Genomic DNA, 22,928 nt, shown 5'->3' on the forward strand with positions numbered 1-22,928 from the left:
ACAGCCCTGTTCTGTGCTTATGATAATAACTCACTTGTTAATAATGCTGTTTTTTAATGTGCATTTTGACTTGCTTTAGAAATGCTTCACTTCGAAATGTTTCAGAATTTATTTATTGTTAGCTTTGCTGCGTTAAATGTGCATTCTGTAGTTGACCTTCTTTGTAGTATTTTATTTTGAAATATTTTAAATAATATTTTAATTGCTTGTTGATTGTGTTGCTTTGAATGTATACTTTATGGTTGCTTTCTTCACTAATGGATTCTTTTATTTGATGTTCCAATTCGTTGGAAACAGAATCCTGCTCTCACTGGCCAACCGAATGCCTCCAGTAGTTGGAAGCCACAGGAAGGGAAAGTGTTGCTCTTGTGCTCAAATCCTGCTTGCAGGCTTCAGAGGCGTAGCTGGGGGGGGGGGAGCAGGGGGCGACACTTGCCTGAGCCACACGCCTCTCCTGGGTGTGATGTGGTTGCTTGGGCACCTGCAGGCTCCGCGCTGCCCAAAACGGCAGTGTGGGGTTGCATCCACACTAGATGGGACATTGGCCTCATCCAGCAGGGTTCTCCTTATGTTTTCCTTCTTCACCCTTTGTATTTTGTATCATACCCTCCCCTTCAAAGAGCTCAGGGTTGTAAACATGAGGGTAGATGGGGAGTTTAATGGAACATAGCTCAGTGGGTAGAGCAGGTCCCAGGCTCAGTCCCTAGTGGCATCTCCCATCAGGGGTGAAGGAAGGTTAACTGGCACCCGGTGCAGGGTGTTGGGGGCGGGGCAAACCGCCCAGTAGCACATGTGTGTGCGCTGTACGTATGGCGCACGCATGGTGCCACTATGATTGGGATCCTCTGCTCGTGGCTGCAGCTCTGAGAGAGCTGGAGCTGCAAAGCATGTGCAGCCAATGGCTAGCAGGTAGGGTTGCGTTGCTGCTCCCCCCTTTCCCCGGCTCGCTGTAGGCTTGGGAGTCATAGGGGGGGCGGAATTTCACCCATCAGGATGGCACCCAGAGCGCACCGCACCCGCCCCACCCACCTTGCTCCGCCTCTGCTGCCCATCAGTGTAGACCATGGGTAGGCAAACTAAGGCCTGGGGGCCAGATCTGGCCCAATCGCCTACTCAATCCGGCCCGCAGACGGTCTGGGAATCAGCGTGTTTTTACATGAGCAGAATGTGTCCTTTTATTTAAAATGCATCTCTGGGTTATTTGTGGGGCATAGGAATTTGTTCATTTCCCCCCCACTTCAAAATCTAGTCTGGCCCCCACAAGGTCTGAGGGACAGTGGACCGGCCCCCTGCTGAAAAGTTTGCTGACCCCTTGTGTAGACAATACTGAGCTAGCCTCACTAAGAATGAGGCAGCTTCCTACATCCTGTGACAATGGTGGTGTTAGCTTTGATACAAAAAGCAAAAAAGATGTTTTCAGTAATCAAGCTTTTGAAGTGACCCTTGGAAAACCTCAAGGTTTCGCCTTCCAGCCTTGCAAATGAGCCCACAACAGTACTAGCCTGCAAACTTCCTAATTCTGAGCTAGGTGAGCCATTGGTCTGTCTCGCTGTTGGCCTTGCACATTCGTTTTTCTTTCCCCATTAGAAATGAGTGCAGACTTTAACCCAGGCTCCTTGCTAGACCCAGTGGCGTAGTGCTGGTTGCCAGTACCTGGGGTGGGCATGCACATGCATGCTGGGTGAAGTGCATGTGCAGAGCAGGTGCCAGCCGAGCCCTCAAGCCTGATGCTGCTGGAGCAACCTCCACCCCTCCTGCTGGAACAAAGTGGGGCCGCACTGAGCTGCCCGCCCGCACAGGGTGGAGCCCATATAGCTCATGCAGCCCTTGGTGGGTGGAAAGGAGCACTGGGCTGGGCTGCACTGGGGGCACCTGCATGGGGTGCCTGGTTTGTGCACCCTCATAAATTGTGCATCTGGGGCCACAGCCTCCTGGCACCACCACCCCATGTTACCCTGGTTAGACCACACCACCTCTCACCCACTCATCCTTGTTCCTGTTGTGTTTCTGAGGCCTGTGCCACAATAAACTCTTCTGAGACAAGTCAAATGGAAGCTGACAGAGCTGTAGACTCTAGGGGTCTCTCTCTCTCTCTCTCTCTCTCTCTCTCTCTCTCTCTCTCTCTCTCTTGAAACCTTCTCTTCTTGTGCTGCTCCTTCCTGTCTGCCTGTCCTCTCCCCTGCTCTTTCTCCAGCCTCTGGGATTGCCTCATAGAGTATCTATCTGTCTCGCAAGCAGAAGAGGAGCCTGGCTTTTGCAGGAGCACCTGGCAGAGGGAGGCACGGGTGGGTGGTGTTGGGCAGCAGGAGCATCTGCTGTGGGGAGGGAGGTGGGCTGGATGGCCTGGCAGAGGAGGAGAAGGCTGGGCCAGGTCTCTTGCTGGCACCCCATGTGGCGGTGGGAACCGCGGTTTATTGCTGCATGAATCATGCAAGAACAGCTCGTTGTGTGGGGAAGGCAAGCATCTGTGGCCTGGCTCCTGAGCTGCCTCTGAGCACCGTTTGCCTCCTGAAAGCATCATCTGATTCTGCATGGCTCATGCATCTCCAACAGAAATCTGAGGTGTGTCTTAGCTCAGCCTTTTCCCAGGCTGGTGCCCCAGACTAGATATTTTGTGCTGCAACTCCCATCAATCTCAGCCAGCAGAGGCCGGTGGGAGTTGTAGCCTGAAACAGTGGGGATGACGACAGGACACCAGGTTGGGGAAAGATGTTTTTGAGCCTTGGAGATCTGTGAGAGCCAGTGTGGTGTAGTGGTTAAGAGCGGTGCACTCGTAATCTGGTGAACCGGGTTCGCGTCTCCGCTTCTCCACATGCAGCTGCTGGGTGACCTTGGGCTAGTCACACTTCTCTGAAGTCTCTCAGCCCCACTCACCTCACAGTGTTTGTTGTGGGGGAGGAAGGGAAAGGAGAATGTTAGCCGCTTGGAGACTCCTTCGGGTAGTGATAAAGCGGGATATCAAATCCAAACTCCTCCTCCTCCTCCTCCTCCTCCTTCTTCTTCTTCTTCTTTGGTGTGCCAAAGGTGAAGGCACCTTTGTGAACCTACAATGTGTATGGATTGGCTTTCAGTTTGGAGGCACCTGGTTTGATTTGTGAAGGGAAAGCTGTCTGTTCTTTTTGCGTGCGTGTGGTGCAAGGGGTGGGGGGGCAGGACTTTTAAATGGGTATATGAGCATTGACCCATCCACAGGGCTGGATGTAATGATGACTAATTTTTATGTGCATATTTAAATTTATATCCCACACTTCACCCTAAGGTCACAGGGGCAGGTTACAGCATTGGGTACCATATGTAATAAATAGGCACAAGAGTAAACCAGTTTTTTTTTAAGAAAACAAACCAACCCTGGAATCTGTTTTAAGTCAGACAATCATAGAACTGGGCAGCAGTCATTTTTTTAGCTGATTTCTCAGCACCAGGGAGTAACTTTGCCAAACATTACAGTACCTTGAAACATACTTTTACCATATGTTTGCATGGTGGTAGTGCTCTTGTTAAAATGGACTCGGGTGACGCTGTGGTCTAAACCAATGAGCCTAGGGCTTGCCAATCATAAGGTTGGTGGTTCAAATCCCCACAATGATGGGGTGAGTTCCTGTTGCTCAGTCCCAGCTCCTGCCAACCTAGCAGTTTGAAAGCACGTCAAAGTGCAAGGAGATAAATAGGTACCGGTCCGGTGGGAAGGTACCGGTAAACAGTGTTTCCGTGCGCTGCTCTGGTTCACCAGAAGTGGCTTAGTCCTGCTGGCCACATGACCCGGAAGCTGTCTGCAGACAAACGCCGGCTCCGTCAGCCAGTAAAGCGAGATGAGCGCCACAACCCCAGAGTTGTCCGTGACTGGACCTAATGGTCAGGGGTACCTTTACCTTTACTGCTCTTGTTATAACCCACTTGGGTCAGCCTGCAGACCACCAGGAGGTCCCAACCCACTACACTGACCAGCAGCGGCTCTCTGGGGTTTCAGACTGGCGACATTCCCAGCCCAAACAGGAGATACCATTAGGGATTGAATCTGGGACCTTTTGCATGCAAAGCAGAGTCTCTGCCACTGGGCTGTGGCCCTATCCTGACCTCATATAATCTGTAAATTGACCTCATTACTATAACACCCAACCTATTTTTTTCTCCTTTAAAACATTGATTTTCCTTGTTCTGGCAGGCCCTACTTTATTTACAGGCTTCTCCTCACCCACTTAGGTGCAATCAACTTACGTGTGACTCGGTGTGTGCATAGTGCCAGAAAATAAATAATTCAAACCCAGAAAGGGAGGGAGAGATCCAGAGAGTCCTTGTGGTTCATAAGGAGACTCTCCCTGGATGTTGGTGAGGGTGGAGGAAGCCAGAGCAGGGCATTTTTTTTTACGCTGCTCAGCCTTCCCGTCTAACAGCTGATGTGGCGCAGCAGCAGCCGCAGCAGCAGCCACGTTCCTGCCTGTCCTCCAGCCTTTTGCCGGCCCCAGAGCTTCAATTCTAGTTATTTTGGACACAGTATTTTTGGTATTGCTTGTAGAGAGAGTGGCAGAGAGGGTGTTTAGAGGGAGCTCCCCGCTTTACACAATTTCACTTACGCGCACGGGGGCCTGGAAAGTCACCCCCGCACAAGTAGGGAGCCGCCTGCATTTAATTTCAGTTTAGGGATTTCTTTCGATGAGGCACTGTGGAGCGATTTTACAACACAATAAAAGCATACACAGGTCTATTTGCAGCCCACGTGTTTCCTACCAAGCAGTTCTCCTTCCTCCCCATCTTACCTTCACAACGGCCCTTCAAGGTAGGCTAGGCCCAGGTCACCCAGCAACCTGCATGACTGGTGTGAGAATGTGCAGTACTGTCAGAAAGCTGCAATGGATCTCAAATCCCCCCCCATTGCAGCACTATATAGGAAGGGATTCCTTTGCTTTTAGGGAAACATCAGTGCCTGGATTTTTTTGTGGTGGGTGGGCTTGCTTTTCCTGGCAGGAAAGATGAAGGGTGTGTGTGTACAGTCTTGCCTTGTTCATTAAGAGGGAATCTGTGGAAAGGTCTCCTCTTCCTGCCTGTTTTGGAGCATTAGAGGAGGAGTGTTGTTGTTCAGTCATTCAGTGATGTCCGACTCTTCGTGACCCCATGGACCAAAGCAAGCCAGGCACCCCTATCCTTCACTGCCTCCCGCAGTTTGGCCAAACTCATGTTAGTAGCTTCGAAAATACTGTCCAACCATCTCATCCTTTGTCGTCCCCTTCTCCTTGTGCCTTCCATCTTTCCCAACATCAGGGTTTTTTTCCAGGGAATCTTCTCTTCTCATGAGGTGGCCAAAGTACTGGAGCCTCAACTTCAGGATCTGTCCTTCTAGTGAGCACTCAGGGCTGATTTCTTTGAGAATGGATAGGTTTGATCTTCTTGCAGTCCATGGGCCTCTCAATAGTCTCCTCCAGCACCATAATTCAAAAGCATCAATTCTTCGGCGAATAGCCTTCTTTATGGTCCAGCTCTCACTTCCATACCTTACTACTGGGAAAACCAAAGCTTTAACTATACGGACCTTTGTCGGCATGGTGATGTCTCTGCTTTTTAAGATGCTGTCTAGGTTTGTCATTGCTTTTCTCCCAAGAAGCAGGCGTCTTTTAATTTCGTGACTGCTGTCACCATCTGCAGTGATCATGGAACCCAAGAGAGGAGGAGTATAATCTTCTAAATCTGCCTTGTGCAAATTTAGCTATAGGTGCCTTTTTCGGCTGAGGAAGAAAGAGATTTAGTGTTTATTCCCAGCTACTGTAAATCTCCAGCTTTAGGAGCACCACGGAGCTCATATTTTCCCCCTCCACTCCCCCCAGCCCTTATGTGCTGCTGAACTGGATATAATATTTGAAGAGGAGAGATTAAGTTATTTAATGCAGAGCCTTGGTGGCGGGGAGTGGGGGTGAGCAGCCCCACTTTGTTTTTGAGCTAATGGTACCAGGATCAGGGCTTGTGTGTCACCTAATCTGTTTTTAATTACATGAACGTTGCTGATTTGCTTGCTCTGAGTTCAAGAGGTGTCAGAAAGGTGTGTGTTATTAAATGAAATTACTACTAACAGTAATAATTGTGTTTCTGCCTGCATTGTGTAGCCTACACAATTTGGTGAACAGTTCAGTTCCCTATCAATGTGGTTCCCCCCTTCTTCTTTTCTTCTTCTTCTTCCTTTCTTTAGCAAGGTGATCACAGCTGTGCAAGTTGTCTGCCCAGGCTATGGGTTTGCTGTGCAGAGTAGATAAAGTTAATTGCCATAGTGATAACATTCATTTTTAAAGTGTGTGGAGGAGACTCCAGGCCGTGATAGCAGGCGTACTTTTCAGGACTTTTTGTTATGGGAAAATAACAAAGCCAAAGGTATTCAGTGTAGCTGAAATGAGTTTATAATCATGACGTCTTTGAATTAAAAAAAACAACAACTAGCCATTGACCAAAGTGAAACTTGAATGACACTTACCTGGCTACAACACCTGTCTTTTCATAAACTGCTCTCTGTAGCTTGTTTTTTTGTTTGTTTGTTTACAGTGAAGGTGTATATAAATGCAATGAAATAAAAAGAAAAACAAACTGCTGCTTTATTTCCCTGACCATAGTTGTGGAAGCTCAGCCTCCCCCCCCCCAGCCAACCTTAGGGGTACTTCAGTCCAGGGGTTTCCAAAGTGACTGGTACACCCCCCCCCCAAGATCCCCTAGTGGGGCTCTAAGAAGCAAGCGGGTAGCGGGGGGCACTGGAGGCACTGCAAATGACTATCACACTGGCATCACTGGATCAACTTCATCAATTATTGGTCAAAGAAAATCATTTAAATTGGATTTTGAATAAACGTGCAATTATAGGTTACTGTTTCCCTTTAAATATAAACTTTATGGGAAAATTTTCAAAACAGTGACCAAGCATAACATGCTTTCTTCCAGAACAAATAAATGGACAGATGTTACTGTTTTGAATTTGATTGTGCTGTGGTTGCTGCAAACTGCTATTCTGAATTAAGCTTTTTATAGGGTAGGGGGCACTGAGAGTGAGTTTATGGAACCAGGGGTGGGAGGGGGAGGGGCCAAAACAGTGTGTGAACAATTGCTGCAGACCCTCTACCACCTTGCATTTATATTTATATTTTAGCTTTTTAAAGAATGTTTTACAACTCTCTTAAAAAAGAAAGTTTTGTTATTGTAGTGCCTGCAACTCTGGGCTCCTTAATAATAGTAATAATAACTCTTGTGCCGTTTTGTTGTGCTGTGAGTTGTGGCTTCGCTCTGGCGATGCCCAGGCACCTGGGCTAGAGGAAAGGGTGCATGGATTGCTTTGCTTATGCTGGCGGGCAGAGGGTGAAGGAGGAGAATGGCTGCCTACAGAATTCACAGAATCATAGAATTCTAGGCTGGGAAGGAACCCCAGCGGTCATGTAGCCCAGACTCCTGTAATGCAGGAATCTTTTTGTCCAACATGGGGCTTGAACCCAGATCCCTGAAATTAAGAGTCTCATGCTTTACCAGAGGCACCCAATTGTGAGGGCATGGGTGATGTCAGGGTGTTGGGAGGAGCTGGGGACAGAGCCAAACACAGGGGGGTGGGCAACTTCAACGGCTCCTCCACCGCTGCCTGGTTCTGCCACTGGTGGGAGGCTGCTTCCACCCTCCTTGTCCCTGTGGCAGGAGGAGGGGGAGGAGGAGGACGAGCCAGCCCCTGGAGCTGCGCCATGCTCAGTTCTGCACTCAGCCGCCAAAAAAAGACATTGAGGGGGCCCAAAACAGCTCTGCCCCCAGGAGCTGGCACCCCTGTGCTTTACCAACTAACATATAATTGTAAAGCCACACCTTTCCTAGAGAAACTGGCATCTGAACCAAGTGCCCCGGCTTGCCCCTGCAGATGAGGTTGCTGTGACCATGCGACATGCGCTTGCCGTGCGCACATGCCACATGGTGTGCTGACATCACTTGCGCACGCTTCAGGGCATGCTGACATGTCATGGCATGCTGCGTGGCTTGTGCACATGACACGAGCATGACACGCAGTGTGCATGCACAGCCGCTGCGTAATTTTGAGGGGGCCCAGCCCCCTCCTTGAAAATTTCCGTGTCTCTGACCTGAATTGAAAACAAGCCCAGCTAGATCGGACCAAAGCAGGCCCATCTCATCCAACATCCCACAGCGGCTGAGTTAGATGCCTCTAGGACAGGGGTCAGCAACCTTTTTCAGCCATGGGCCGGTCCACCGTCCCTCAGACCACGTGGTGGGCCAAACTATATTTGGGGGGGGGGTGAATGAATTCCCATGCCCCACAAATAACCCGGAGATGCATTTTAAATAAAAGCACACATTCTACTCATGTAAAAACATGCTGATTCCTGGACCGTCCATGGGCCGGATTTAGAAAGCGATTGGGCCGCATCTGGCCCACGGGCCTTAGGTTGCCTACCCCTGCTCTAGGAAGCACAGGAAAGCAGTTGCCCTCCTTGGGATCTGGTTCCTTGAGAGAAACTGAGCATGGAGGCATTCTGTTAATGAGCGTTGCTGATTTGCTGCCAAGGAGCCACGGACACACCTGAAGGCAGCAGACTAGCCTAGGCGGCTCAGTGGCTGGCCACATGGCACAATATCAGCTGCCTCCTGCATGATGGCAGGACCTTCCTACAGATCTTTCTGCTTCTGGCTGCTTCCTGAAGTGCTGCTGTTGTGTTGTGCTTGTGTGTCTGGTGGGTGGAACAACAGCCGTGCTGAAACTTCTGGGGAAACTGTATGTCAGTGTTTTCAAATGAGTAATAAAATAAATGCCCATGCAGTTGGTGGATGACAGGAGAGTGGGTGATTCAGCTGCTTTGGGTTTGCATAAGGAGGGGCTCCTAGATCAGGAAGGTCCATTGGCCTGTCCTGGGCATGAGAGCGACTTCCTTCCCTCCTTCCTTCCTTCCTTCCTTCCTTCCTTCCTTCCTTCCGTGGCTGCAGGCAGATCTGACAGTCAGACAAAGATGCCTCCTGGGCTGTTATATGATGGGCTGCCAGCTCCATATTATTACAAGAGCAGGAGGCTAATGTGATAAAGGATGCTTAATGGGAGGCAGCAGGGTTGCAATTAGTACGGTAACTTTCTCCCTGTCTCACTCCCCGTAATTGGAAGGAACGGGAGTATATTTGTTTCCTGGGTAGGAACAGTTCCTGTTGCAACGGAGGAAATATTGTGCAAAGCTTCATGTGTATTCATGGAGCACAGGCAGATTTCATGAGCTTGAGCAAATATTGAAGCAGCTGAGTCAAAAGAGATATTGGGATCCAGAAGCATAACCTTCACCAGAGTAGCTGCAGCTGATCTAGCTTGAAAACCAGCGGCTCATTTCTTTCTCTGGCGGCTTAAGTTTAGCCTGCAAACAGGTTGACACAAATGGGGCTTCCAAGTTCAGGAGCAATATCCCCTTGTGTATTGGAGGGAAATAGGGAATAGCCATAGTGAACTGTTAAAAGAGAGAGGAATCCTTGCCTACTCATCAGTGCTTTACTAGTCATAAGGAGTGGGATTTGCAACAAAATGTTGCAGCGTAGAGCACTCTTCTTCAGGGTTCTGTTTAGGCAGCAGTGCCCGCCCCCCGCCCCCCGAGGCACAACATCTCATTCACAAGAGGCCTGGCTGATGGATCAGGCCGGTGGCCTACCTAGTCTAGCATCCTGTTCTCACATTGGCCAGCCACATGCCTGTGGGAAACCTGCAAGCAGGACATAAGCACAAGGACCCCCCCTCCAGTGTGGTGTAGTGGTTAAGAGCTGTAGACTCGTAATCTGGTGAACTGGGTTCGCGTCTCCGCTCCTCCACATGCAGCTGCTGGGTGACCTTGGGCTGGTCGCACTTCTCTGAAGTCTCTCAGCCCCACTCACCTCACAGAGTGTTTGTGGGGGGGGGGGAGGAAGGGGAAGGAGAATGTGAGCCGCTTGGAGACTCCTTAGGGTAGTGATAAAGTGGGGTATCAAATCCAAACTCTTCTTCTCCTTCTCCTTTTCTCCTTTTCTCCTTTTCTCCTCCTCCTCTTCCTCTTACTCTTCCTCCGTGCTCCAGCCACTGGCATTCAGAAGCACTAATGCCTTGGACTGTGGGAGCAGAGCCGAGCCGAGCCATCCTGGCTAAGTAGCCTTTGACAGCCATATCTCCTCCACGAATTTGCCCTATCTTCTTATAAAGCAATCTAGATTGTCAGCCACCACAAATTCTTGTGGAAGTGAGTTCAAAAGTGTAACTATGTGCTACATGAAAGAGTTTCTTTTGTGCGCTTACTAACCATTGAACTTTTTTTGGGTGGGGTGGAGTGGGGGCTGTTCCTCTAGTTCCCACCCACACCTTTAAAGATTCTCACTTCTGTGAACCTCAGGGCTCCACCAAAGCTTCTGATCCTTCCCTCTTGAGCATCAGTGGGAACTGGGGGTTCTTTCTCACAAAAAAAGCTTTGGGGCTCATGCCAGAGCATCAGAAACAGAATGGCATCTAAATGGAACCTCCACATTCAGAGGTAGCATAGCCTTGAATTCCAGCTGGCTGGGGAGGCCTGTTGCTGTCATTCCCTGACAGTGGATTTCTCTGGTGGCATCCCAAAGCCCTTTGAATTTACAGGCAGCTTCCTATTTTGAAAATGCAAGTGAGAGAGAACCTTAAAAAACAAACAAACACAACAACAACAACAACAGCAGCTACTACAATGTGTGTCAAAGGCTAGGCTGCTTTCCCCCTTTTCAAAGGGTGGCATTGGTGGTTCTGAAGGTTACCTTGATGGGGGTTATTTCTGTTTTGCTCTTTTGCCGCTCCTCAGAGTTGTGGAGAACACCATCAATAATTCAACACTGCTTACATGGCTTACTGTTGCCGTGGGCAGAGCAGTGCTTATAAGGGGAGCTGCTCAGAGCCTTGCAAAAGAACAAAGAAAGGGGTGGCGGAGCCAAATGGGAAATGCCACCCTTCCTGCTTTGTGTCATTGGTGGTGGCCGGGGGCAAGAAGTGCAGCATTGCCTTCTCAGTCACAGGTGTTCCCAGGCCCTATTTTAAGAGAGCTTAGCAGAAGAGGAACTTGGCTGCGGAATCAGACCAAAGTCCCACCTAGGCCACATTCACACCCTGTTCCCTTACCTGAGCTCCACCTGAATTCCCAGAGTTTCCTGGAAAGAGGAGTTGATTGTTAAGCCCCTCTTTGGAATTGCATCTCAGTAGAGCTGAGAAACAACCCCCAGCACCTCCCACAGCGCTTTGGGGGAAGCCATGACGGTTTGAAGTGGCACGACAGTGTTTTAAATGGAATGATTGGTGGGTTCCTGGAGAGAGGACTTTATTGCTCATGCCCTCAATGTGGACTGGCACCCACATTGTCATTCTTTGAGCATCGGGGGGGACCTTTATATTTTCCCAGCTGTTTGGGGTTAATCTTTTTGCACTTTCTTTGTATGGCTTGGTGGTTTTATTTCTTCTGCTTACTATGCTGTGGTGATTTGCTTGCTTTGTTAATTAGGGAGGGAGGTTGATTTTGTGAATTGTATTGATCAGCACACAGAGAAGGTTAATTTATTGGTTGGTATACAAATGTTGTAAGTAAATGAAATAAATTTGTTGTTGTTGTTCAGTCGTTTAGTCATGTCCAACTCTTCGTGACCCCATGGACCAGAGCATGCCAGGCACCCCTTATCTTTCACTGCCTCCCGCAGTTTGGTCAGACTCATGTTGGTAGCTTGGAGAACCCTGTCCAACCATCTCATCCTCTGTCGTCCCCTTCTCCTTGTGCCCTCCATCTTTCCCAACATCAGGGTCTTTTCCAAGGAGTCTTCTCTTCTCATGAGGTGGCCAAAGTACTGGAGCCTCAACTTCAGGATCTGTCCTTCTAGTGAGCACTCAGGGCCGATTTCCTTGAGAATGGATAGGTTTGATCTTCTTGCAGTCCATGGGAATCTCAAGAGTCTCCTCCAGCACCATATGAAATAAATAAGTGAAGGTAAATGTGAGATTCCTTCCCTGATCCCAGGTCCAGAAGTGATGAAATTGTGCATCAGAGCGCCTGAGTGAAAGTTGTTTGGATGGGTTTTCCTAAAACAGTCTGGTTTGATCCATGGCTTCTGTGTACCCTGAACTGTGCTGAAATGGGGACACTTGAGTACAAATTGTGTCCGGATCAATTATTCAAGGGGCTGGGGATTTCACTGCTTAAAGCAAGTGGCAGAGACTGCTGGGGTTGTGAGTGCATATGGAAGATGGAAGAGGTAGGGATGAAATGAGTTTTGCACACACACACACACACACACACACCCGAGTGATCTGTTTATGTCCTTGTTTTTCTCAGTGGTGCAATCATTGTTCCAAGTTTATTTTCCAGTTTAGGTTATCCTGCACTTCAGAACAGAACACCCTTTTTTGCTGTGCCCCAAGACTGCTTTCATCATTTCTTCATACATAAGATAAAAATGTAACACTGTCGTCATGCCACAGTTTGCATGGCCACCTACGGGCAGGCGCGTGAGCAAGCAGCGTGGGTGACAGGCAGCCCAGGCAATCTGTCTTACAGAGGGTAAGGCATTTCACGGCAGCCCCTCCATTAAATGTAGCTTGCAGCGAGGTTTAATGGAGGGGGGAGGCATTTCGGAGAGTGGCTTGACAGGAAGGGAGCTTGGTCAGGTTCAGAGGGAGGAGGGGTTGGCCAGGTGTGGGGGAAGGGGGCTGGAGGGTGTAGGCAGGGTTATCAAATGGAGGAGCAAATACAAATAGGTACAAATTACAGCAACACTAAAAACTGGCATGCCAAATAGAAGCTGCACCCCTAAACAGTTTCACATAGTTTTATGATCTCACTGAAACTGAACTTGAAGTCCTGGTAAAATGAAAAAAAGAGGGTTGAGAGGTGGCAAAAACCGTGCCACCAGGCAAAATGTCCTGGGGTGCAGCTGGGCTGGTACAAGGTTATGTACAGGATAGCAAATGCAGCAACCTCAAGCAGAGTGCCCAAGGCTTGGCCAGGTGATTTTTTGCACCCAAGGCTGCAAAGAGAGCCAGTGTGGTGTAGTGGTTAAGAGCGGTAGACTCGTAATCTGGGGAACCGGCTTCGCGTCCCCGCTCCTCCACACGCAGCTGCTGGGTGACCTTGGGCTAGTCACACTTCTTTGAAGTCTCTCAGCCCCACTCACCTCACAGAGGGTTTGTTGTGGGGGAGGAAGGGAAAAGGAGAATGTGAGCCGCTTGGAGACTCTTTCGGGTAGTGATAAAGCGGGATATCAAATCCAAACTCTTCTTCTTCTCCTCCCTGGCTTAAAAACATAATGAATTAAATGGCGCCCCCTCCGCAAACTTACTGTCCTTTATGATACTTGATATCAGGTGCCCAAGGCCGTCACATCTCTTTACCTAATGGTAGGATCTGTTCTGGGGAGCGTCACCTCAGAGAAGGTCTACTTCTGGCGTTGCAGCTTTCGTGCCTCTGATGGCAGGGGCACCTGGAGGAGGGCCTCCACTCACACAACCCTTTGGGGTCTGCAATCTAAACCAAGTTGGTTGTTGGAAGCTAGCACTGGTGCTTCCTGTTGCGCCCCCAAATATTTCTGGGGCTGTCTTAAGTACTGCCAATATGTGCTTTCAAAGCCTGTTCTGACTTGGCAACCAAGCAAAGTGTATAAAATATTTCTAGTTACAGGTAGGTAGCCAGCCGTGTTGGTCTGCCGTAGTCGAAACAAAATGAAAAAGTTCCTTCCAGTAGCACCTTAGAGACCAACTGAGTTTGTTCTTGGTATGCGCTTTCGTGTGCATGCACACTTCTTCAGATACACTGAAACAGAATTCACCAGACCCTTATATATATAGTGAGAGGGTGGGGAGGGGTATTACTCAGAAGGGTGGTGTGAATGGGTGATTGGCTGATAGGTGTGGAAAACCTGTTCAGACTGTGTATCTGAAGAAGTGCACATGCACACGAAAGCTCATACCAATAACAAACTTAGTTGGTCTCTAAGGTGCTACTGGAAGGATTTTTTTAAAATATTTTGTATAAAATATACTAGACTTCCCCAGCCTGGTTCCCTCCAGATGTTTGGGACATAGCTGATGAAGGCAGAAATAATGCTCCCAAGTTTCTCTGCAAAATTCAGCTCTCCATTGCCCAGATTCTTTCTTTTTTTTTTTTAAGAGCATTTTTAATAAAGGGCGGGGGACACATCCCCTTCCCTCCACCCCGCAATTGTACAACTTTCCTATCAATCTTGACATACAATGAAATACCTACATTGCCCAGATTCTGACTTGGGGGGCTGAAGAGACCTAGCCTTGTGTCACAGTTACCAAAACTGTTGTTCTGATCTCAAATACCATCCCTTCTACTTGCCGTCTGATGAAAGCTCTTTCTTCCTCGCCGTGGTTGGCGGGCCCTTGTTTACTCCCCTGTGTGTGTAACAGACTCGGCTGACGTGTCCAACTGCTGCTGCACAGCTGAGAACACCCTCCGTGAGAACCTGCAAACCTGTTGTTTAATTTCTCAGTTCTCTGGGTTTTAAGCTCACAGCGTCTTTGCAACCCGGTGAGGCATCGCAAGTGGTGTTTAAACATTGCACACACATTTTTAATTCTTTGAAAAGTGGAGCGGCCGTGTCTTTTTAAAACAAAGTTGGGGTGCAAACTTGTTTTAGTGTTCAACTGGAGGGGTGGCCCCTGCTATAGTACATATATTCCAACTTACTGTGGAGAGTCCTGATTTTTATTCTTGTTAATTTGTGTGTGCACTTGATAAATATTAACATCCACTTTACCTTCTTTGGGGTGGGGTGAGGGTGGATACTTGTCACAAAGTTTGTAAGTGTGCATTTGTATGGTAGGAGTTTTTCAGAAACAAGACTCTGATGTTCCTCCACTTCAGCTCTGTGTCTGACATAGCAGTGCAGGAACAGCCTTGTTTGCTCCAGCATTTACTTTTTGAAAAAATAAAATAAGGAAGGCACTACATGCCAGAGGCTTGCAGGTGGACTGCTTTGGAAAACTGAGGTTCTGTTCCGCTACCCAGACTAGTAGCCATTCATAGACTTCAAATCCACTTTTAGCTAATTCCCATAATCCAATCTAGCAGCGATTTTACAGAATTGTAGAGTTGGAAGAGACCTCCTAGAGGGTCATCTAGTCCAATCCCCTGCAATGCAGGAATCTCAACTAAAACATCCATGACAGATGGCCACCCAACCTTAAAAACGTTCAGTGAATGAGTCCGTTTGACTGGCTGACTCTTACTGTCAGAATGTTCTTCCTGATGTTTGGTCGGAATCTCCTTGTAACTTGAATCCATTGGTTTGGGACCTACCCTCCACAGCAGGAGAAAACAAACTTGCTCCATCCTCCATGTGACAACCCTTTAGATATTGGAAGATGTCTCTCATATCTCCTCTCAGTCTTGTCTTTTCCATTCTTAACATACCCAGCTCCTCACAAGGCTGGGCTTCCAGACCCTCGGTCATCTTGGTCGCCCTCCTCTCCCCACCTTCCATCTTGTCAATATCCTCCTTAAACTGGACACAGGACTCCAGGTGGGGCCTGACCAAGGCAGAATGGAGTAGTACTATTACAGTTGAATATTTTGTAACAAGTACATGGCACATTTCCCTCCCACCCGCCCCCCTCCCAAAGCTCAGTCAGTTTCCGCTGTTCCTTCCGTGGTTCTTTCTTTTCTTTCTTAGAAAGCTGACACTTTGAAAAGCTTGTTTGTTTCTTCGCTTGAAGAGAGCAGTGCTATCAAGGCCTCGCCTTTGATGATAATCTGGGGACATAAAGCTTGCCTGGGACAATGGCAGGATGGGAGGCTTGGCTCTGCCCCCTTCCCTCTTAGCTGCTGCAACCCTCAGAAGGACGTCACAGCCTCTCCCTGGCTTTCCGGACTGTGTTAAAGCTCTTGGTGTTTCTTCCTCCTGCTCTCCCTTGCTACCAGGCGTTCAGCTTGCTTGTAGCAGCCGTTATATAAGGCCTTCTGGAAGGCAGACAAATAATTTTTAGAACTGTTTTCTTTTATTTGCAGCAGAAGGAGGAGTTCGGATTTTCCTTAGTGTTTGTGCGGCTTGACTCCTGAGCAAGTAGTGAACTGCAACATAACCATTAAATGAGACTGCTGGATCAGGCCTGTTCTCGTGTTGGCTAACCAGGTGCCTGGTGGGCAACCAGCAAGCAGGATTGGAGCACAAGAGCATAGCCGCTGTGGCTAGGAGCCATCAATTGCCCTTTCCTCCTCAATGAATTCATCTAATCCTCTTTTAAAGCTTTCCCAGTTGGTCACTATCACTCCCAGGGCCGTCTTAAGCATATCCGGCGCTGTGGTGCAAAGATCCCTCCGGCACCCCACCCCCTGTTTCCCATAGTTGTCAACCTTTTCCCAAGCCTCTGCAGAGATCGCTCTCCTCCCGTGGGGGCTTGGGAGGCAAGCTGCACGCCCACCAGCCATATGGTTGACAGGGCGCAGCTGGCGGATGTGCAGGAGGGAAAGGGGAGGCTGCCAGCAAAGCCACGCAGCTCCCCCACTCGCTGGGGTGCCCCTGAGAGGCTGGTGCCCTAGCGCAACACACCAGTAAACCAAATGGGAAAGAAGGCTCTGATCACTCCCTCCGGTGGGTTCCATAGTTTAGCTGTGTGCTGCACTTTGAGCCTGCTCCTCCTGAGCTTGCTGTCCAGTCTGCCTGGCCAAATTTTTGAAAGCCTCTTGACCATGTGTCCTTGTGCGATTCCCCTCCCCCCCCCCCAATTTCAGTTTATTTATTTTTTAGCAGTCTCTGCTTAAAGGTTGTGCTTCTCCCCCCTTCCAATTGGAAAACTTACACTAAAATGATTAAAACGTGAGGCTGATAAAATAGTGGTCAGTGAATTATAAATTATTTGGAGGCTATTATAAATGAAGGGTCGAATTTGTGCTGGTTTGTAAGATTTGTATTGGCCATGGGCCAGCCATTTATCTCTTGGCACCCCTTTCCCATCTGTGAAATGGGCATGTTTCCTGCTTGCTTCATAGAGTTGCTGGGCTGTACTGAAGCCAAAGAGCAGTGCAAAGGATATTCTGTGCGACTGAAGGAGCTGCTGTGCAGCTTTGACTCATCAACCCCCCCACCAAACTGTTTTCAAAGAACTCTGCTGGATCAGGCCAAGGCTTCGTTTAGTCCAGCAGGTGATGTTCCTGACCATGTTCAGAAGCAAGTTGCTTATGGGAAGCCTTCAAGCAGGACAGCAGCCCTCCTCTCTGCAGGGGTGCTGCTAGGTCCTTAGGGGTGCAAGCCCATGGCACAAATCCCCATAGAGGAATTTGTATGTGTGTGGGTGCCACTGGACAAATGAAGATGGAAGGCTGACTGATCCTTTGCAAGGTGAATCCCACACCACCTCTGCTAGGAGGAGGAGGAGGAGGAGGAGGAGGAGGAGGAGGAGGAGGAGGAGAAGGAGAAGGAGAAGGAGAAGGAGAAGGAGAAGGAGGAGAAGGAGAAGGAGAAGGAGAAGGACAGGGCAGTGCTGGAGATTTGAAACTCAGAGGCCTGGATATACTCCTAATGTTCTGCTCCCCTGTATGCCCACTTCTCCAAAAGAAAACCAGGATTCATGGTTGTTCCTCTATTATTCTATTACCCCCACAACAACTTTATAAGGTAGATCAGGGTGAGGGATGGTGACTGGTCTAGATTACCCAGTGAGCTTCATGGTTGGAGCTGGGTTTTGAACAGGGGTCCCCAAAACTAAGGTCCGCGGGCCGGATAAGGCCCAAGGGACTTGTTTATCCGGCCCGCAGCGACCCCCGCTGCCACCGCCCACTCTTACTGGCACTGCGCTGCGCAGCTGCCCACTTCCAGGTCGGAGGAGCACCGGAAATAGCTTGTGCACATGCGCAAGCGTTATTTCCGGTGCACATCCGGGTTGGAGGAGGCCCATGCACATGCGCACAAACTATTTCCGGTGCTCCTCCAACCGGGAAGTGCACCAGAAATAGCATATGCGCACGCGCTCCCCGCCCCTCCAGCCCGCTGCGCTATCACGCTGGAGACACCGACCCGAGGCGCGGTAAGTTTGCTGACCCCTGGTTTTGAACCCGGGTCTCCCCCTTGCCTCTCTGTTTAAGCTTTTGGGACTGGTGTAGGCCAGACATCCCTCCTTACCAATTCCTGCTCAGCACCCTCCTTGAGTGCTTTTGGCCAACCAGAATGTGTCCTTAACATGGTCAACCTACCCGGTCAACCTAATGCTCTTGCTTGCTAGGATAGAGGGGTGGGTTGTACGTGCACACACATAGGTACACACTCACACATACATGCACAGAAACCTCTGCCTTACCTGAAAGTAAGATATGCAACCTTTGCTCAGCCCACTCTCACCTCTGGCAAGCCTCCCCCAGGAGGCTCTTCATGAGGAAATGTGACCTTCGGGATGAAAAAGTTTCCCTGTTTCCTGTTCTTACCCTAATGCTGAGAGCCAGTGTGACGTGTTTGCAGTGTGGAGTGTGGAGGCTTTGCTTAATTCAATTTGTGGGGTTCCAAGCTGGTCCTAGACTAGACCCTCAGATCTGCCTGGCATCTTGCATCACCCCCCTGTGCCAGACAGGCTCTGATTCCATTATAGCAAACATGACTAATGGCACCTGACGGAAACAATTCTTGGCAAATGTGTCTGATTCTTTTCCAAGGATGTGCTGAAGAGTTCATGTTTACGAAAATCTCAGGTGCTGGTAAATGAGGCCAGCCTCCCTCCCCACCCGCTGCCCTTCTAGAAACTAAATTTCCAGCACCGTTAACCACCAGCAAATGGGAATTTAATTGCATCGTAAGTAGCGGAGCAGAGGACTCAGTTGCAACCGGAGACTGTAAATGGCAGCCGATAACCTTATTGGAGCTTTAATTAGATTGAGAAGTATCTCTCTTGCTGCTTAATCCTTGTTGGAAGGAGGGAGAGGGAGGCAAAGCAGAACTGTGCCAAAACCTCCCAGAGGGCAAAGCAGAACTGTGCCAAAACCTCCCAGAGGGCAAAGCAGCAGCAGGATATGTTTGTTGTTAACAGGAAGCTGGCGACAGCTGCAGGATCCTGAGAGCTTCGCTTGGAGAATCCCCTCTGTCTGGAGGATGGGTGTGAGGATTCTCTCCTGTTAACTTAAGATGAACTTGCTGGATCAGGCCAAAGAGCACCCACCTAGTTCAGCATCCTCAAAATGGCCAACCAGGTGTCCCAATGGGAAGCTCAGAAGCAGGACCTCAAGCACAGTAGCAACTTTCTCCTTCTGTGGTTTCCAGCACTTGTTTGGTGCTCTGGCTGGCCGGCTTCCTGGCCCTGATGGCTTCTCCACAAGGGATTTGCTGCTGTTGCTCTTTAATAGCAGTGTCAAAGGAGGAGAGGTGCTTGCCATCATTTTTAAATCAAGTTTTACACAGGGGAGGAAAGGCAGTCACTTAACCCATACATTATTCAGTTGTACACTTTAATTTTAAAAGAATGCTATAAAACAGCTAGGAGATACGTGAAATGGATGTCCGGTGTGTGCGTCCGTGCGTGCGCAGCTAGAGGAACGACCTCCCCACCCCACTGGAAACTGCGTCTCTGTGCCTCCAGCATTATGCCGGCCCAGCAGCTAAGCAAACGAGCAATCATTGGTATACCATTGGTCTCTAAGGTGCTACTGGAAGGAATTTATTTTATTTTGTTTTGACTATGGCAGACCAACATGGCTACCTACCTGTAACTGGAGCAATCATTGGGTTTCCTTTGCAAAACCCTTCTTTCTCTCTCTCTCTCTCTCTCTCTCTTCTGCCAACCTTCCAGCCCTGTGGACAGGCAGCCAGTGGTCCTGAGATCTAGCTCAAAGTCACCACGTGCAGCCAGGTTGTGTCTGCGGTGGATGGACACTGCTCCTGTGTCGTCACCTCCCCTCGCATCACCACCTTGTTGTGACTTTTTTTAATTAAAAAAAAAAAGCTGCTCGGTTCTTTTTAATCAGCAAATTCTCAACATTCTCTCCCCGCCCCATGCTCACCATTGCTTTGCAAGAAGTACATAGTAAACACTCCTTGCTTTACTGTTCTCTCCACCACTAATAACCCACAGTACGAAGAATATAGTAACCTGCGGCAACACCATCACATCACATTCTCCCTCTGCTGGCAGGCTGGGCATGGGTTGTTTGCTTTTCAGGTGGGGGAAATTCAGTCTACACACCCATTGGGCCACGTTTAAGCAAACAGTTCCTGGAAGGGAGCAGGATGTCGGGGGAGGCTCCTGTGAGTTGCACCTTCTCCTCCTGGAAGACTCTGGAGCATTTTAAAGCTGGTGTGTGGCAAGTGACTGTGTGTAAGGATGGCAGATCCCATCAGTCTTGGTTGCTGCCACTTTTGCATTTTCCCAGTCTTAAGCCCCCCCCCCCAAAAAAAATCTGCATTGTTTGCTTTTTTTAAAGTTGTTGTTGTTGTTGTTGTAGTCATGTCCGACTCTTCGTGACCATTTTTAAGTTACACACACACACAAACCACATGCTGTTTCCCTCCACTCAGGGGTGTAGCAAGGGGGGGCGGGCCACCCCGGGTTCCATAATGGAGGGGGTGACAAATGAGTAAGGGGGGGGGGAATTTTGAAATATTTTTTTTGAATTTTTTTTTTTAAAAATTAAATGCCTGCTCCGAAGGTCTTATCTTACTATACTAGGGATTATATAGCTATATATGAAATTTCATGCATATCGGTTAATATCTTGACCCTCCTCCACCAAAAGAGCTGTTCACTTGGCTGTTTTCCTATGTCATGAAGGCTGAAATTTCAGTTCAGAGAACACTTACTGTTCCCAACCCTAACCCTGTGGAAAGCCATCTAATTAGACTTTGAGAGGTTTTTAGCAGGTAATTTAATTATTGTTTGATTTTTTACCAATGTTATGTATCTGGTGTTAGCCACCCTGAGCTCGACTTTGGCTGGGGAGGGTAGGATATAAATAAAAGGGTTTTTTATTATTACTTGTTATTATTCCTTTGTAAGAAAACATGAAATAACGTAAAACCATTTTTGCGGGGGGGAGAGTCAATGGGGGGTTGACAAGAAATTTTCCGCACCGGGTACCACCTGACCTTCCCATGCCTTTGGGGGGGGGGTGACAATTTTTTTTTGCCCCCGGGTACCAATTTACCTTGCTACGCCCCTGCCTCCACTATACATGGGGTAAGTTGATTTTGAATAGGCCAGTTGTGCAAAGCTCTACATTCTAGTTGGTGAAAAGGGATTGGGCACCCACACAGGGTAGGAGAGTGGTAGGTCCTCCACTTAGGTGAACCCAAATCCCCAGATTCCTAGCTTTCATTTTTTGAAAAATATACATATCTGTAGATCTGTAGAATCTGAGATATGGGGTGAAACATACTGGTGGTATTAATATTTTTCTTCTGAGAAATTAGCCTGCTCCCTACAGCCTTTTCAGCACTTTGTTTTGCTCCTGGGGACAATTTGCAGACATCCATGGTGTGTGTGTGTGTGTGTGTGTGTGTGTGTGTGTGTGTGTGATAGAGACTTATAACAGAATGCAGGGTGTGCAGGAAGTGGGTTTGGGTATCCCCCCCCCACCCGCAATACTAGAACTTGGGAGGCCAGTGTCTACCAAAAAGTGGATGGTAGATTCAGGCCAAATAAAGGAATGCAACATTAATTTCACTGCCACGGTGTTGCATTAATTTATGCAACAACGGGATGGCCACTAACTAAGGTGATTTTTTAAAATGGAGTTTCCACGGAGCTGTTGGTGATGTTGTCTCTGTTTAGCAGTGATATTTGGTTGGGTTGCAGCTGCTGGGGGAGCAGGAGGGCTGGAGCCCCTGTGGCCTCTGTTTGGCTTAGTTCGACTACTAGGTGCACTGGCGGAGGAAGAGGAGTGCGGGGGGAGCGCACCGCACCCAGCAGTGCGATCATGGTGGGGTGCCATCATGGCTGCCCCCCGCAGACGGCGAGTCATGCCCCCGGGACGTGAGCCAGCCCTGCCCCCGCCTGTTCTCTGCCCCCCCCCCGGTGCCAGAGCATGAAGCTCCGCCACTGACTAGGTGGTGCTTTTGTCTTATCTAGCAGTGGCGTTGGGGATGACAACTTTGTGCAAAATGCATACAGATCACTAATGGGTTCTCTCTCTCTCTCGCACACAGAGTCATGCCCTCGAAGTCTGGAATGCGCTTTGCTGCGGCGTGAGTTCTGCATCCCCGGAACGTTTGCCTGTGGCCCGTGTCTCTCTCAGTTCATCGAGGATGGAGACGGCCAATGCATCCCGAAGGCACGGGCGGCCAGCGGTAGGTAGGGCTGGGTGCAGAATGCCTCCGCCAGAACAATATTGCCAGTTCTCTTTCCCCAGCTCCAACCCAGTAAAGCTATTTCTGGACGATCCATGCCAGAATCAGAAGTCTGGTGTCCATGTTGCCCTCTGCTGCTTCATTTTCTGTTTGGAAGAAAGGCCCTTTCCCTCTGGTGCCACACTCTGCTGTATAGTATTTCCTCAGAGCTGCATTCCCTTGGGAGACTTGTAGGCAGCTTCCATGCATTGGTGTGAAAGGCGAAAGCCGTTAAACCCAGAGGATGCATTTGGGTGTTAAAAAGGAGTTGTTGTTGTTGTTGTTTTGTGAACACAGAATAAAACAATTGTAACTCATGACAACATGAAACCAGGATTCCTACAGCATGGAGAAACTTGCTGAAACTTTCCTACTAGAAAATTTATGGGGAGGAGGTCCAAATCCTTGCAGTAACACATTTGTTGCATCAGTATCTGACCTGTTTCTTATCCCTTTGTAGCTCAGCAGCTCCAGTGATAGGGCACACATCTAGATAGGCCCTCCCAGGCAGAGCAGAAAGCGTTAATTTTTCTCAGGGCTTCCCCCCCCCCCCAGTTTCATAACTCAGTGGTTCGTGTTAAGCAATAGCGCCATCTCTAGGCAGCTGATGATGATAACTGGAAAAAGTTCTTCAGTGCACTTTG

At 48.9% G+C, this 22,928-nt stretch overlaps 1 protein-coding gene across 1 annotated transcript in view; it reads left to right on the top strand.

The window, feature by feature from the left end:
* The window catches only part of NPDC1 (neural proliferation, differentiation and control 1), a 49,529-nt gene that overhangs the window by 13,087 nt on the left and 13,514 nt on the right, over nt 1-22,928 (top strand). Inside the window, exon 2 of the mRNA XM_033138020.1 lies at nt 22,105-22,245. Within this exon, the coding sequence (XP_032993911.1) occupies nt 22,105-22,245 (141 nt within the window). The remainder of the gene's footprint in view (nt 1-22,104; nt 22,246-22,928) is intronic.

This window comes from Lacerta agilis, chromosome Z (assembly GCF_009819535.1).
Source record: "Lacerta agilis isolate rLacAgi1 chromosome Z, rLacAgi1.pri, whole genome shotgun sequence".
NCBI lineage: Eukaryota > Metazoa > Chordata > Lepidosauria > Squamata > Lacertidae > Lacerta > Lacerta agilis.